This window comes from Prionailurus bengalensis, chromosome C1 (assembly GCF_016509475.1).
Source record: "Prionailurus bengalensis isolate Pbe53 chromosome C1, Fcat_Pben_1.1_paternal_pri, whole genome shotgun sequence".
Taxonomy (NCBI): domain Eukaryota; kingdom Metazoa; phylum Chordata; class Mammalia; order Carnivora; family Felidae; genus Prionailurus; species Prionailurus bengalensis.
In genome coordinates, this window is record NC_057345.1 from 86,220,093 (window position 1) to 86,234,510 (window position 14,418).

Sequence of the window (14,418 nt, forward strand, 5' to 3'; positions counted from 1 at the left end):
GATGTAGAAATCTGAGTGAAATCTGGTTTGAGACAGCTTCCTGCTAGGAGCAGACCTTTGAAGAGGCTTTATCAGAAAGGATTTGGGAACACTTAATGGGTTCTCCCTCTGGTGTCTTTGATGGTCTAGAAAGAACTGAGACAGTGAGAAAGGAATCAAAGAAAGTAACTCACACTGACCCACAGAGATTGGAAAGTTGGCTGTGGGTTGCTATTTTATTCATTCATTCATTTGACCAAATTTATTGACTGGTTACTGAGGAGCTACAGCTGTAAAGTGAAAACTTCTGTGCTCAAGTTGGTAGTCTTTTGAGGAATACAGACACCTAAACAATGGCCATCCATTTTGAAGACACCCTTTTCCTGGGAAATGCTGATGTTCTTGAGGAGAGAGTGTGGAAAAAATCTGAAGAGAAGGTGCGGTCAGAGGAGCCTTTCCAGAGGAGGACCATGTGTTGAGATGGTTTTGAAGGCAGCAGGAGATGTAGGAGTAAATATTGGTATCTATTTTTTTCTGATTTTTAAAATGTTTTTACTTTATTTTTGAGAGAGAGAGAGTGAGAGAGCACCAGAGTTGTGAGCAGGGAAGGGGCAGAGAGAGAGAGAGAGGGAGAGACACAGAATCCAAAAACAAGCTCCAGGCTCTGAGCTGTCAGCACAGAGCCTGACACGGGGCTCGAACCCATGAACTATGAGATCATGACCTGAGCCGAAGTCGGATGCTTAACCAACTGAGCCACCCAGGTGCCCCAAGGTATTTTTTTCTAATTAAGAACCTGAAGGTGTTCACCTGGTAAAGAACTAGAAGGAACAGCCATCTCCAGACCAGTGGAGCCGTCTGGTGCTCTGGTTCCCACCAGCCCTCCACACCAGCATGGTCTGTACCTTCTAAACTTTAAGATGATACCAAGAGGAGAAGAGATGGTTTGTAGGACAAAATGAACTACCTGCTGAATCCTTACTGCTTTTCCACAAACTGACAAAACTGACTAAGAGATGAAAATCTTTTTAACTTTATTGGAATATAACTTTCCAGGCTGTCCATTTCCTCAGCTGGCCATGTTTAAAGGATTTGTATACATAAATTGAACACTAAAACAGTTGTAACGCGAGCTTCCTATGGAACTATGATTCTTAATTCTGACTGCATTAGAATCACCCGGGCGGTATTTTAAAAATAGTGGCACCAAGGCTCTACCTCAGACCAAGTGAACTAGAAGGTGGGGCATAAGCCTGAAATTGTTTTTTAAGCTCTTCCTCCCTCCCTCCCTCCCTTTCCCCTCTTCCTTCCTTCCTTCCTTCCTTCCTTCCTTCCTTCCTTCTTTCCTTCCTTCTTAAAAACTTCCCCAGCAATTCCTGGTACACACCAGAGCTAAGAAATTGGGAGAAGAAAGCCAAGTTTTCCAACCATTTAACACTGTCTTTTTAAAATAAGATTTTAATTTTTCAGGGTGGCTTTCACAATTGACATTTAGGTTGAGATATAATAGACTAAAGAGTACCCTCTTATGTATCAGTCAACAAATATCTTGCTCAAGGGAATGTGCTAGGAACTGTGGGGGAATAAAAAGAAGTGGGACAAAGATGAGAAGGCGTCATCTCCATGCCTTCATCATGCCTGCAAGGAGTTCACAATCCAGTTGGGGAAACAATATTGTGAGAGAAACCCAACTTTAGTTGAGGACACAGGGGCCTGTAGAGCCCAAGGACTGGGAAGTGGGTGGGCTTCAGGTACAGGTAGAACCAGGAGCTTGAAACCAGCAGGAATACCTTTTCTCTTTCTCTGCACGGCAGATAGCAGGGCTACTGACAACTGTCACATGCTGCAACTTAAGCTTTAGTCACCTGGAGAGACATTGGCTGACTTTAAGTTTCAAGTTCATACCCAGGGGAAGGGATTCACATTCACCTCTAGACTTATGAACCATATTTATTAGGTTGAGGGAGTTGGGCTCACGGAAGAAAAGAGCACCTCCCTTTGAAATCAGGTAAAGGATAGTAGTTTTCTGGACAGTAGGTGTCCTAGTCCCCCCAAAAGTGTGGAATAAGGGGTTTTCTGAGCAGACAAAACAAACGTCCACTACACTTGTATAGCAAGACAAAGATGTTATAGGACAGCCCTGGAGAACAATGCTGTTCAGAAATAATGATCAAGAGACGGTACAGAGTATTGCTGTACCCCACTCGAAGAAAGCTGCATCTTTGGAGCAGCCTCTTTGCAGACAGGATCTGCGTATACATTTATGTCTCCCACCAAATGTGTGGTATGTGGGGTGGGGGGTGGTCGGACAAAATGAAGCAGTGCTTGTAAGGTGCTTAGCACAGAGAGTCACCGCCTACCCCACACCCCCACCAGAAGCAAGCATGGAGAGTTTGGTTTTATCTATGGTATTTGAAGGGCATCTAAGTGGATTATATCTAATATGCAGTCTGAAATGTGCTGATGTCCTTAACTCTTGTTTTTTAATATTTATTTTTGAGAGAGTGAGGATGAGCTGCAGAGGGGCAGAGAGAGAGAGAGGGACACAGAGGGTCCAAAGCAAGCTCTGCATTGTCAATGCAGAGCCCGATGCGGGGCTCGAGCTCACTAACTGTGGGTTCATGACCTGAGCTGAAGTTGGAGGCTTAATCGACTGAGCCACCCAGGCTCCCCATGATGTCCTTAACTCTTAAATTCCATGACAGAGAGGCTTCAAACACATATTTGACAGTTGTTTTCACAGAGGCTCTGAAGGCTGTGTCCAGCATTTGGGAAAGTTTTCAAGGATTATAGAATAATGAAATATGCTGAGAAAAGGACTGCTGGAAACTGACAGTGTCTATTTGCTTCCTGAGCTGGGAGTAGGCTCCTTATTTCTGAGATGAAGAAAATAGAATATATTAGTTTTTCTAACCACCAGTGATTGTCTCAATGAGGTAGAAACAGGATAGTAGCTCCTGGTTGTCCTATTTGTTTCCTAGTCAATCTAATTTAAACTTTAAAATTACATGACCAATTTCTTAGATTTTTCTTAAGTAATTTCATTTTTTATCTCAATTCTGCTTAACTTCAATCAAGGATGATAATTGTGGCCAAGTACCAAAGAGCGTATGATCTTTTCCCCCATCAGTGATATGTGAGAAAACACACATGCAAACACACGCGCGCGCGCACACACACACACACACACACACAAACACACAGTGCTCTTTTAAAGTAATTTGATCTCATCATTTCAATTACCTAAAATAATTCCTAAATGCTTGAAAACATGAAACTGGATGGTCTCCATCCAGTTCCTATCTCTACCAGACAGAAATATTTTTCAAGCACATTTAAAAAAATAAACTATATTAAACCCTTACTGGAAAAAAAGCCACTTCTGGATAGAGACCAAGCCAAAGCAATTTTAGTTTAAATTGGTTTTCCTGGAAAAGCTGAAAATGCAGTTCAGAAAAGAAATGCTTTGGCAACTTTACAAATCAACACTCAAAAACTAACATGATCATTCTACATGGCCTCTGCTTCAGTGGTTCTCAAATACTAGTGTAGAAAAGAATTGCCTGGGGAGCTTGTTAAAATCAGATTCCTGGGCCCAGAGAGTAGTTCTGATCCAGACCCAGGTGATATTGGTATAGGAGATTTGAAGACCATGATCCAATTAACTCTGAAATGACAAATTTAGAGATTTATAAATTGATAGTGCTAGAATGAAGAGTTGTGTTTGCGTTTATTATGTTACCTTGTCGTGTGTTTATAAATTGTGTTAATCTCAAAGCCCACTTCAGTGGACTAGTGTCATGGGGCAACATGGTTTGAGGCATAGATCCGTCACTATGTGTGTGATTTGGGGTAAGTCATTCACTGTCAATTTTCTGTAAAGTGAAGAGATTGAATGACATCAATGCTTTTTTTAATTTGAGAGAGAGAGAGAGAGAGAGAGAGAGAGAGAGAGAGATTGAGCAGGGGGTTGGGGAGAGGCAGAGGGAGAGAGGGAGAATCCCAAGCAGGATCCACACTGTCAGTGCAGAGCCTGATGTGGGGCTCGAACTCATGAATCATGAGATCATGACCCGAGCTGAGATCAAGAGTCAGACTCTCAACCTACTAAGCCACTCAGACATCCCAACATCAAATGATTCTTAACCCTTTAAGATTACAGACTCCTTTGAGAAGCTAAAATAATTATTTAATCTTCTCCAGAAAAATGTACAAACACACACATACATGTTTGCACACAAATTTGGGGAAGATCTCAGTTTTCTTAAAATGCTTATAGGGACTTCCTGTGGCAATGACTCAGAGCTGGAAAATTGGTTTATCTAAACCTGTGTTTCGTAAGCCAGCCACACTCCCTCCAGATTTGTTCTTTGAGAGGGTGTGTCCCTTTACGCCCTCCACTCCTGCCCCAGGTTGGGAATCACCATCGTCATTAACATGTGCAGCACACTTACACCCTGGCTACTTGGTGAATCTGTTTGCATAAAAATAATCATTATAAGACTCCCCCCAACCCCTTAGAGGTAGGTGACATTATTTGCATTTTCCAAATGAGGAAACTGAGATCTGAAAGGTGAAATAACTTGCCAGCAATTACAAACAGGCTCTGGCTTTTACCCTGAGCTCTTCACCTCTCTGACAGGGTTTCTCAGTCTGGGCGTTGTTGACATTTTGAGTTGGATAATTCTTTACTGTGGGGTTCTGTCCTGTGCATTGTGAGATGTTGAGCAGCATCTTTAGTCTGTACCCATTAGATGGAGTAACACCCCCTGCCCCCATTTGTGACAACCAAAAATGCTTCCAGACATTACGAAGTGGCCCCCAGATGAGAACCATGCCCTGTGGTACTGGCTGATGGCACTACCCTTAGTAGGAGCCGCTGTTGCTGAGGCAAGGTTATGTGCTCTCTCAAGTCTGACAGGGCAGAAGAAAAGTTGGGAATCATCATTACAAGGCTTCAGGTATCCCAGGTAAAGGGCTTTAGGAAGGAAGAAACCACAGGTCGTTTCCAGTCCATGATTCCATAAATTCATAATTTCTAAAAACTCTACTATTGTGGTTTCTCGTCATACTAAATGCTCACACATGGTCAAATTACTCCTAAATTTGGCTGTCAAGCAACACAGAGCTGTCGTTCCTTTGCAAAACCTCTTCTATATAGTCCAAAGAGGCTCACATACTTCTCAGTTGTGTTCTTTCGGAGGCACCAAGATCTGAGGAGATACAGTTGGGGTTTGAAATGGGCTTTTAGACAGTCTCAGTGCTGTGCAGAGTGAGGTTGCTCTGTGGCATGGCTCACAGCACACAGGGAAGGCATTAGGAAAGAGCAATTTTTCACTGCGGCCACTCACCCTTTGGTTTTTCCAAAGAATGTGAGAGAGTTGCTAGAGTATGTTTGGTAGATTTTGAGTACTAGGAAACTAGTATCAGTACTAAAACCGAGTACTAAGAAAAGTACACACTGGACCCTGTCAGGGGTGGGTGTGCGGCTGTATGAGCGGGGATTGTTATCAACAAGAGCTCTATTTAAAAATAATTTGGTGGCATAAAGCATGAGGATATGGTTGCATGTAGCTTTTAAAGTATTTTAGAAAAATCAGCAATGACAACACTTTGCTGCATGCCTCTGACGCTGGCTGTATCTCTTGAGAAGGTAATTGAGATTGAAATCTTGATCCCACATATCAAAGATTCTCAAGGGACCTATTCAGTCAACAAATGTTTGAGTATTTACAATGGGTCAGGCACTCTGACCAAAAAGGGAGCCTGGCCCTTGACCAGTTTACCATTTGGGGAGAGAATAAACAATCCCTCGGGAGCCTGGCCGTGGCAGCCTTATGGTCACGTGTTTTGGGGCACACAGGCTGGCCAAGCCGTCTTGGGAGTTAAGGAAGATTCCTTGCAGAAGGTGAAGTCTGAACTCAGACCCGCAAGATGAGTAGGATTTAGGTAGGCAAAAGTGGGGCCAGATGGCAAAGAGACAGCCACAGGAAAGGTGGGGCCAGATGGCAAAGAGACAGCTACAGGAATGGCATGCCCTGAGTAAGTGGACATGCCTGGCAGGAGCAGGAGGAGCAGCCGAGGCCCACTCAAGGAGAGCAAGTCTACAGTCTGGCTGGAGCAGGGTTGGGGGAGGGAGATGGGGTGCAGAAGTGAGGCTGGAAGAGGCCGGGCGCTTGTTCAGGGCTACTGTGAGACCTGTGCAGACCTCAGCACTTACGGAGGCCCCATCACACGTCAATCATATCGAACATGTGAAAATGTATCCCCGTCCCACCTTAAAGTAATTTACAAATAACGAGTTGATTTGCAGTTGACTGTTTAATAGCATATTAATTTCTATTACAAACTTTTCTTTTTTTATATTTCAGAGCCAGTAATTCTTTTTTTCAGATATTAAGCATTTTCAAAGGGTCTTGAAAAGCTGGTCTGCTCAAGGCACTGTGCTTAAAGGGCCCAAATGGTAACAGCCTTGTTTCAAACCTTCAGGTTTAAACCTGGGCAAACCTGGTAACTGGCTTCCCTCTACTGCCCACTGTCTGCTCTCTCCTTTCTTCTGTCCTCCTGGAGCGCTGGCAGGACGTGTGAACACTCAGCTGGAGTGGCCTCAGCTTCTCCTGCAGCAAGCAGCTGCCCTCTGACTCAAGTGTTCACTGTTTGGGCTGTATGCAGATGTGAAATTTTCAGGTCACATCCTTAAAAAGGAAGCCAGCTGCCCTTCTTTCTTCTTTTTTCATCTCTGCCAGCTGGGATGTGGATGTGGTAGTGGCGAAACAGTGTCAGCCACGTAGCCAAGGATGGCATCCTAAGGCAACGGTTCTAGAACTTCAGCAAGCATTAGAGTCCCTTGTTAAAACAGATTGCTGGGCCCCATCATTAGAAATTCTGATTCAGTGTGTCTGAGTCATTTCTAACATGTTTCCAAGAGACAGATGTTGCTTCTGGTCAGGGACCACACCTTGAATATTCCTGTCCTAAGGGATGGGGGAGAACTAAGGAGATACCAGGGTTTCTGGATTACCTTGTATAGTAGATCTGCCTTCCACCTGGACTGCCCACCCACCTTTGTGAGAGATAAATGAATTATTTGTTTTTTGAACCTCTACAGTTTTGGGTCGCCTTGTTATATCAGCTTTATGTACAGCAGCTAATCCGTGTTAAGGAATCTCAACTTTACCAAGGGAGGCGGCATAGTGTGGTGGTTGAGTATGGAAGAATGGGTTTGCATACCCTTTATAGACTAAGTGCATTTTCAGGACCTGAGAATCCCCACGAACACACTTTCATGATCTGTGTGGACCTCCCTGGTCTGGCTTTGTCCTTCTGATGGCTGACTATGCCTTCCAGGTACTGTCTTAGGTCTGAGAGGATGGCAAGGGATAGCTGTATGACAAGGGTGTGGATGGGACTTGGATGGGCAAGCTGGAGTGTCCTGTATAAAACAAGTCCCTCTGGCTTGTGATGACAGAGCTGAGGGTAGGGAGAGAGGGGAGTGGACAGTGGGACAGAGGCAAGTTTGCCAAGTTGTCACATTCCACCAGCCTGGAACAATCTATGAATCTAAGAATTCTAAATTGAGCCCAGCTTTCCAGTTGTCATGCAAGTATGTTTGTCAAGTTAGAACAGAACATTTTATTTAACAGTTTGATAGCTTGATTGATGCTGTTAAAATATTTGGACATGTGGCCTGTGATCTTATATCTGGACTCCTGCCCTGTTGCAGGCAGGCCCGACATGAGGACCAAATGAAACAATAGACGAAAAGCTCTCAAAATAATGCCCGGTACATGTGGTGTGTATTCAGTAACATTAGCAATGATGATGCTTACGATTCTCCTGAGGACAACAGGGTCTTAGTGGAAGAATTTAAGCACAATAGTGACTTTTGCTCACTATTTCTTCCAACAAGTATTAAGGGTATACTATGTATCTGGCATTGTTCTGGGGGCTTCCAATAATACTAGTCATCAGACCAAAGCTCCTATTTTCTTTTTCTTTTCTTTTCTTTTCTTGAAGTTTATTTATTTATTTTGAGAGAGAGAAAGAATGTGGGAGGTGCAGAAAGAGAGGGAGAGAGACAGAATCTCAAGCAGAGTCTGCACTGTCAGCATAGAGCCCAATGTGGGGCTCCAACTCGTGGACCATGAGATCATGAGCTGAGCTGAAACCAAAAGTCAGATGCTTAACTGACTGAGCCACCCAAGCGCCCCAAAGCTCGTACTTTCAAGGAATGTACATTATCATGGAGGGTGGGGAAAAATAAAAAAAATGCTTAACACCTGTCAAATGCTGTCTTTTAGTCTTAGATCAGTTTGGTCGGAGGGAGGTAAGATTGCAAGTAGACATCAGTTAGGAGCTTGTTGGGATAATTTAGAGAAGACACGATTGTTGTCTGATACCAGGTAGTGGCAGAGTGAATAGAGATCAGTGAATACATTTAAAAAACATTAGTGTGGTAGAATAATGACACTTGGTGATTGATGGGTATAGGGAGGAAGAGGAAAAAAAAGAAGGAATCAAAAATTACAGGGGCGCCTGGGTGGCGCAGTCGGTTAAGCGTCCGACTTCAGCCAGGTCACGATCTCGTGGTCCGTGAGTTGGAGCCCCGCGTCGGGCTCTGGGCTGATGGCTCAGAGCCTGGAGCCTGTTTCCGATTCTGTGTCTCCCTCTCTCTCTGCCCCTCCCCCGTTCATGCTCTGTCTCTCTCTGTCCCAAAAATAAATAAACGTTGAAAAAAAAATTACAGCTAGGATTCTCACTTAGGCATCAGGATAATGGTGATGCTAGTCCCTGAGACTGGAATATAGGAGAAGGAGGGACTGGTTTGGAAAGAAGATGAGGGGATCAGTTTTGGACCCTGGGGGTTTGAGACGCCCAAAGAACACACGAGTGACAATGTCCAGGAGGCAATTTTGTATACAGGAGGAACTTTAGCCAGGTGGAAACTATCTTGGGGATGAGAGCAAAAGCATTCAGAGGAAAAGGAGGTAGAAGCAGAAACCAAGCCATTCTTCCAGGAAAGGGAGTGAGCTTGTGTAGGCAGCTTGAGAAGGAGATGAAGAGCAGGGGAAGTTTTTATTAGATGGTGGTGAAAGTGGCATTTTTGAAGCCGAGGGAAAGCAGCCAGTGGGAGTAGAGAGACTAGACATGTATCACAAGGATGGTTGATGGGGCAAGTTCCTGCTGGGTGCAGGAGGAAAGAAGTGGTCATGAAAATCACTTATCATTTCACCACGGGAAAAAAAATGACATCATTTATATAGCCATCCATTCACTGGCTCAGTAATTATTTATTGAGTACCTTCTACATGCCAGGCACTGGTCCTGGTGCTGGGAATGAGCCAGAAAAAAAACCCTCACCCTATTTTATGTAAGTTCAGGAGCTTACAACAAAACCCAAACCAAATACAAAGAAAAACTTGGTCGTTGCCAGGCCAAGGCTAAAGAAAGAAGGCATGGTCTTGGCAGAAAGGTGAGTTACTGCAAGGTACGAGAGCCCCTCAGCAGGGATTCTGCCCGCACAAGCAACAGCTGGGACCAGGAACCTGGAATTCAAATATCGCCTTGATGTGAGAGGAAATCTTAATCTCAACAATGAGATTAGAGAAATCTCTTTGCAGAGATTCTATAAACAATTAGAGGAATCTCTTGTGGGCATGCTGTGCTTGATGTACTCAGACTCAATAAAGACAAATGACGGCAGGCAACGGACAATGGCTAATTCTCTTCAACATCAATAAACTTGATATCTGAACCTTCAGTCCTCTGAAAAGCAAATCTCTGTTTCTTCTCTTTAATTCCCCAACTCAACTGATTCTGCTTAATTGCTGCCTAAAAGGACTAAACCCATCAAGTCGTGTTTAGCTCTAACCCCATTAGAGTTCTTAACAGTCATTAACTAATGCGGTTCTTTGAAAGGGCATGAGGAAGTCCAAGGAGGTACATCTTGTAGTCTTGCACTCGATTCTGAAATGTTCCCCTTGTGGGCAGCCTGGAAAGGACTTAATGCTGTGTGATCCAGGACTACAGCACATGTTAGGTAGGAGGTAGCCTTCCAGAACTAGGGAGGAGAAGGGTTGAATTTATGCATGGGTATTCACAGAAAGTTTGGGGGGGGAAAGGGGGGGGGTTGGAAGTCACTGGGTGAAAAGTTCTTATTTGACAAGATGTAAAAATGACCCATCACAAGGCCAGTTGTTGGATGCTCCGCTTAGAACTCTGGTGTCCTGAAACCCCACCTAGCATTGTTTTCCCTCATGCCAGGTTACCATATTCCATAGTCAGTTAAGTTTTCAAATAAGTAAGTTTCCCAGTGAAAAATGATCACTGGGAGGGGGGAGGGGGAAAGACGGTTGGCTTTTATGGCAAATTTCCCATGTGGAATGGCTGAATAAATGCTGCATCAAAGAAACTTCCAACATCTGACTGCAAATCTCCATCTAAGACCACAAAATAAAAAGTTCTCAATAAAGGAAGAGACATCTTTGTCATTGACATTGTGGATTATTCAGGTTTCTTTGTTTCTCCCTGACACCTACTTTTACCTTATTTCATTTTTACCCTCTAACCATTTCAGTACCCAACACAAGCCAAATTCTGGAAGGGAGTTCGATGAGGAGAATAAAATAAAAATTATGATTTAAATTGAGACGTGGGGATTTTCTGTGGATAATTGTCCATGTTGTATCTTACCAAAGAAAATATGAATTTCACTTAGAATATAAAGTAATTCTCTCTGAAAGTGTGGGATGGAAGAGATCAGTCCTGAGTACTAGAAATATATTTGTCCCTCAGGAAATTCTTGCCCACCAAACGCATGAGGCTAGGATGACATATATTAGGAGCGTATTAAATTTTATTCTAACACTGATGGGAGGGAAAAAATGAAGGAAAGAAAAATGAAGCAGGGTGAAGAATAAGGTGATTGAGAGAAAAGAAAAGACAGAGAAACTTGTTAATTACAGGACTTTCTGAACAAGATTTTTTTTCCCCTTTCACAAGATAGAAGCTATTGAATAATTCATGCCAAGCGTGGAAAGGCTGCCTTTTCCCTGGGTGATGTATAAGTGAGCACGAGAGAGCTTCGTGTGGGTTCACCACATCAGCCACCACTCTTGCTTCTGAGCACAGGGTGCTCTCCTCTTGAGCTCAGCTTCTGCTTTTGCAGCCAAGCATCCTTCCTTCTGCTGCCTGCCTGCCCACCCTTCTGGGCTTGCAGCCTTCTCCAGCCCTGCTGCCAGCTGAGAAACCTCCCTGCAGCTGCTGGGTTCTGCCTAGGACCATGTGTGTGGATGTTGCTCGGGAGAAGCAAGCACTTGCTCCTGGCACTGATCCCAGCTGAGTTTCTCCTGTTGATTTTGGGACCACAGATGCTGCTGCTGAGGAGGTATTTCCTGGCATCCCTGCCTCCGCTACTGCCAGCTAAGGACCAGCCCAAAAGTAAGGTATCCCCCAACCCCTCTCCCCTGGCATTTTCTCCAGCTGGGATATCTCTGCTTTGCTTTCTCTTGGAAACTAGGGGCTCCATCTGGCAATATTCCCAACTCTCTCTCTCTCTCTCTCTCTCTCTCTCTCTCTCTCTCTCTCTCCCTCTGTGTGTGTGTGTGTGTGTGTGTGTGGTGTTTGGGGGGAGATGGGGAGACTCTTGGTATTGCTCTGTCCCAGGGCTTCCCTGGTTCCTGCTGAATGTAAAGAGGCCTTTCCCCTGGCACTGGAGACATTTCCGAGGCAGGCACCTGTCATCTGCCACCCCCGTTCTTCTCGAGCTCCTTCTCTCCCCCTCCCCCAGCCCATTATTCTGCTCCAGCCTTTTGTGTCGGTGGCAGAGGGCTGAAGGGATGTCTTTGCCCTCCCTGCAGGTGGGTGTCAGGATGGGCCGCGCGATGAGAAGCTGATGCTATCAAGCGAGGTGTGAAGAGTTGGCCAGAATGACCAACTCCTCCTCCACGTCCACCTCCTCCACCACCGGGGGATCGCTGCTGCTGCTCTGCGAGGAAGAGGAGTCGTGGGCGGGCCGGCGCATCCCCGTGTCCCTTCTGTACTCGGGCCTGGCCATCGGGGGCACGCTGGCCAACGGCATGGTCATCTATCTCGTGTCGTCCTTCCGAAAGCTGCAGACCACCAGCAACGCCTTCATCGTGAACGGCTGCGCCGCGGACCTCAGCGTCTGCGCCCTCTGGATGCCGCAGGAGGCGGTGCTCGGGCTCCTGCCCACCGGCTCGGCGGAGCCCCCCGCGGACTGGGACGGCGCCGGCGGCAGCTACCGCCTGCTGCGGGGAGGGCTGCTAGGCCTTGGGCTCACCGTGTCCCTCCTGTCCCACTGCCTGGTGGCCCTGAACCGCTACCTGCTCATCACCCGGGCGCCTGCCACCTACCAAGCGCTGTACCAGCGGCGCCACACGGCGGGCATGCTGGCGCTCTCCTGGGCGCTCGCCCTGGGCCTCGTGCTGCTGCTCCCGCCCTGGGCGCCGCGGCCAGGTGCCGCGCCCCCGCGCGTCCACTACCCGGCGCTGCTGGCCGCCGCGGCGCTGCTGGCGCAGACGGCGCTGCTGCTGCACTGCTACCTGGGCATCGTGCGCCGCGTGCGCGTCAGCGTCAAGCGGGTCAGCGTCCTCAACTTCCACCTGCTGCACCAGCTGCCCGGCTGCGCCGCCGCCGCCGCCGCCTTCCCGGGCGCCCCGCACGCGCCGGGCCCGGGGGGAGCCGCGCACCCGGCGCAGGCCCAGCCCCTGCCGCCCGCGCTGCACCCGCGGCGGGCGCAGCGCCGTCTCAGCGGCCTTTCGGTGCTTCTGCTCTGCTGCGTCTTCCTGCTGGCCACGCAGCCGCTGGTGTGGGTGAGCCTGGCCAGCGGCTTCTCGCTGCCCGTGCCCTGGGGCGTGCAGGCGGCCAGCTGGCTCCTGTGCTGCGCCCTGTCCGCGCTCAACCCGCTGCTCTACACGTGGAGGAACGAGGAGTTCCGTCGCTCGGTGCGCTCCGTCCTGCCCGGCGTCGGCGACGCGGCGGCGGCCGCCGCTGCCGCGACGGCCGTGCCCGCGGTGTCCCAGGCGCAGCTGGGCACCCGCGCCGCCGGCCAGCACTGGTGACCCGGCGGGGCCCCGAGGGAAGCGGAGATGCCGAGATGCCGACGTCAGCGTGGCCTCCTGCTCTCGTCAAGTACCCTCTGCCTGAACGAAGACTCCCGCTGGCCGAGCCCGATAAATCGGTGCGAAGATTTCGCCTTCGACCCCGGTGGGATACCTGTCGAACCAAGGTCTTTCCCTAAATGGGGTCCCCGAAGTCATTTTGAACAGCTACCTGATTTTTACCCTTTGTTTCTGTGTTTTAGGGAAATCCGAAAGTCAAAACACCGGAAACTTCAAGAACTTGCACACCGACCTTTCAAAAGAGCAGGTTAATTTATTTGAGCACTGTTTTTGAAAAAGAGATTTGATAATGTATTACCGTTCCCACCTTCATCGTCTTATAATATAGATGAAGCACCTCGAGTGTGCATGAGCCAAAGGAAATAATATTGATGAAGGAAATAATATTTAAGAAGTATTTAGGAAAGTAACCTATCTTTGATGATGCTTCTGTTATAATTTAGCCTTTGTATCAACCCGAAGAATGAGACCACAGGTATGCACACCAGTATGAGTTGCCATTAAGACCTCATGCCCTTTATTCTTAAAAGGGTTTGTTTTTATAAAGTCGCATCCTTGCCGAATGCGATAGAATCTTAGCCAGTGAGAGAAGAGAAAACAGATCTATTATTTTACACTCGTTTTTGCACTTCTAAGACTGAACATTAGCATTACCTTGCTGAAGTGAAAGTTTTCCATTGTGCTGATTGGTGGCCTGAGCCAGCAATGGAGTTTTGAAAACAAATAAGGGGGTTATCTATTTTAGGTACCAGTTTCATGTTTTTAATAGCATGCACACTTGTGGCTACCTTCATTTTGTAATCAGTTTATTCGCCTTATGAGTGTGATTGCAGCTTTGAACATTCTGTACTATAATGGTTGCTAAAGAGAATAAGTCCTTCTGTTTTCTCTTTAACATTTAAAATATCTCAATGCACATGATATAATTAAACACTAATAATACCATGACTGCACAGCTGATACTAGCTGCTATTGCATGCTCCTAGATGTTAGAACTTACTGGGCATGTGGTATACTAAAGCAATACCCTCTAGACAAGGACATTTTGCTTCTTCCAGACACCAGAAGAAGTGGCCGTCAGTTATTTGAAAAGAGACACGGAGATACGCTGGCCACCCTACAGTTCTTGTCTTGACCCACTTTATGAGAAACTCCCAGCTGGGACTTTATCTTGCAAATGGAACCACAGTCAAGATGGATCAATAATAATGGTTTTGGCTCTGCAAAGCGGTCTGTGCTCTCCTAGGGTTTAGACAAGCCACACATGAGAAAGCAACACTGTTCTTTATGTAGTTCG

At 46.6% G+C, this 14,418-nt stretch overlaps 1 protein-coding gene across 1 annotated transcript; it reads left to right on the forward strand.

The window, feature by feature from the left end:
* The first annotated feature begins 11,027 nt into the window (after positions 1–11,027).
* On the forward strand, positions 11,028–13,167 carry GPR88 (G protein-coupled receptor 88). The gene is made up of 2 exons (XM_043575679.1): positions 11,028–11,418; positions 11,838–13,167. Exon 2 carries the CDS (start codon positions 11,907–11,909, stop codon positions 13,059–13,061), a length of 1,155 nt encoding a protein of 384 aa, XP_043431614.1. The 5' UTR covers positions 11,028–11,418; positions 11,838–11,906; the 3' UTR covers positions 13,062–13,167.
* Positions 13,168–14,418: the final 1,251 nt, after the last annotated feature.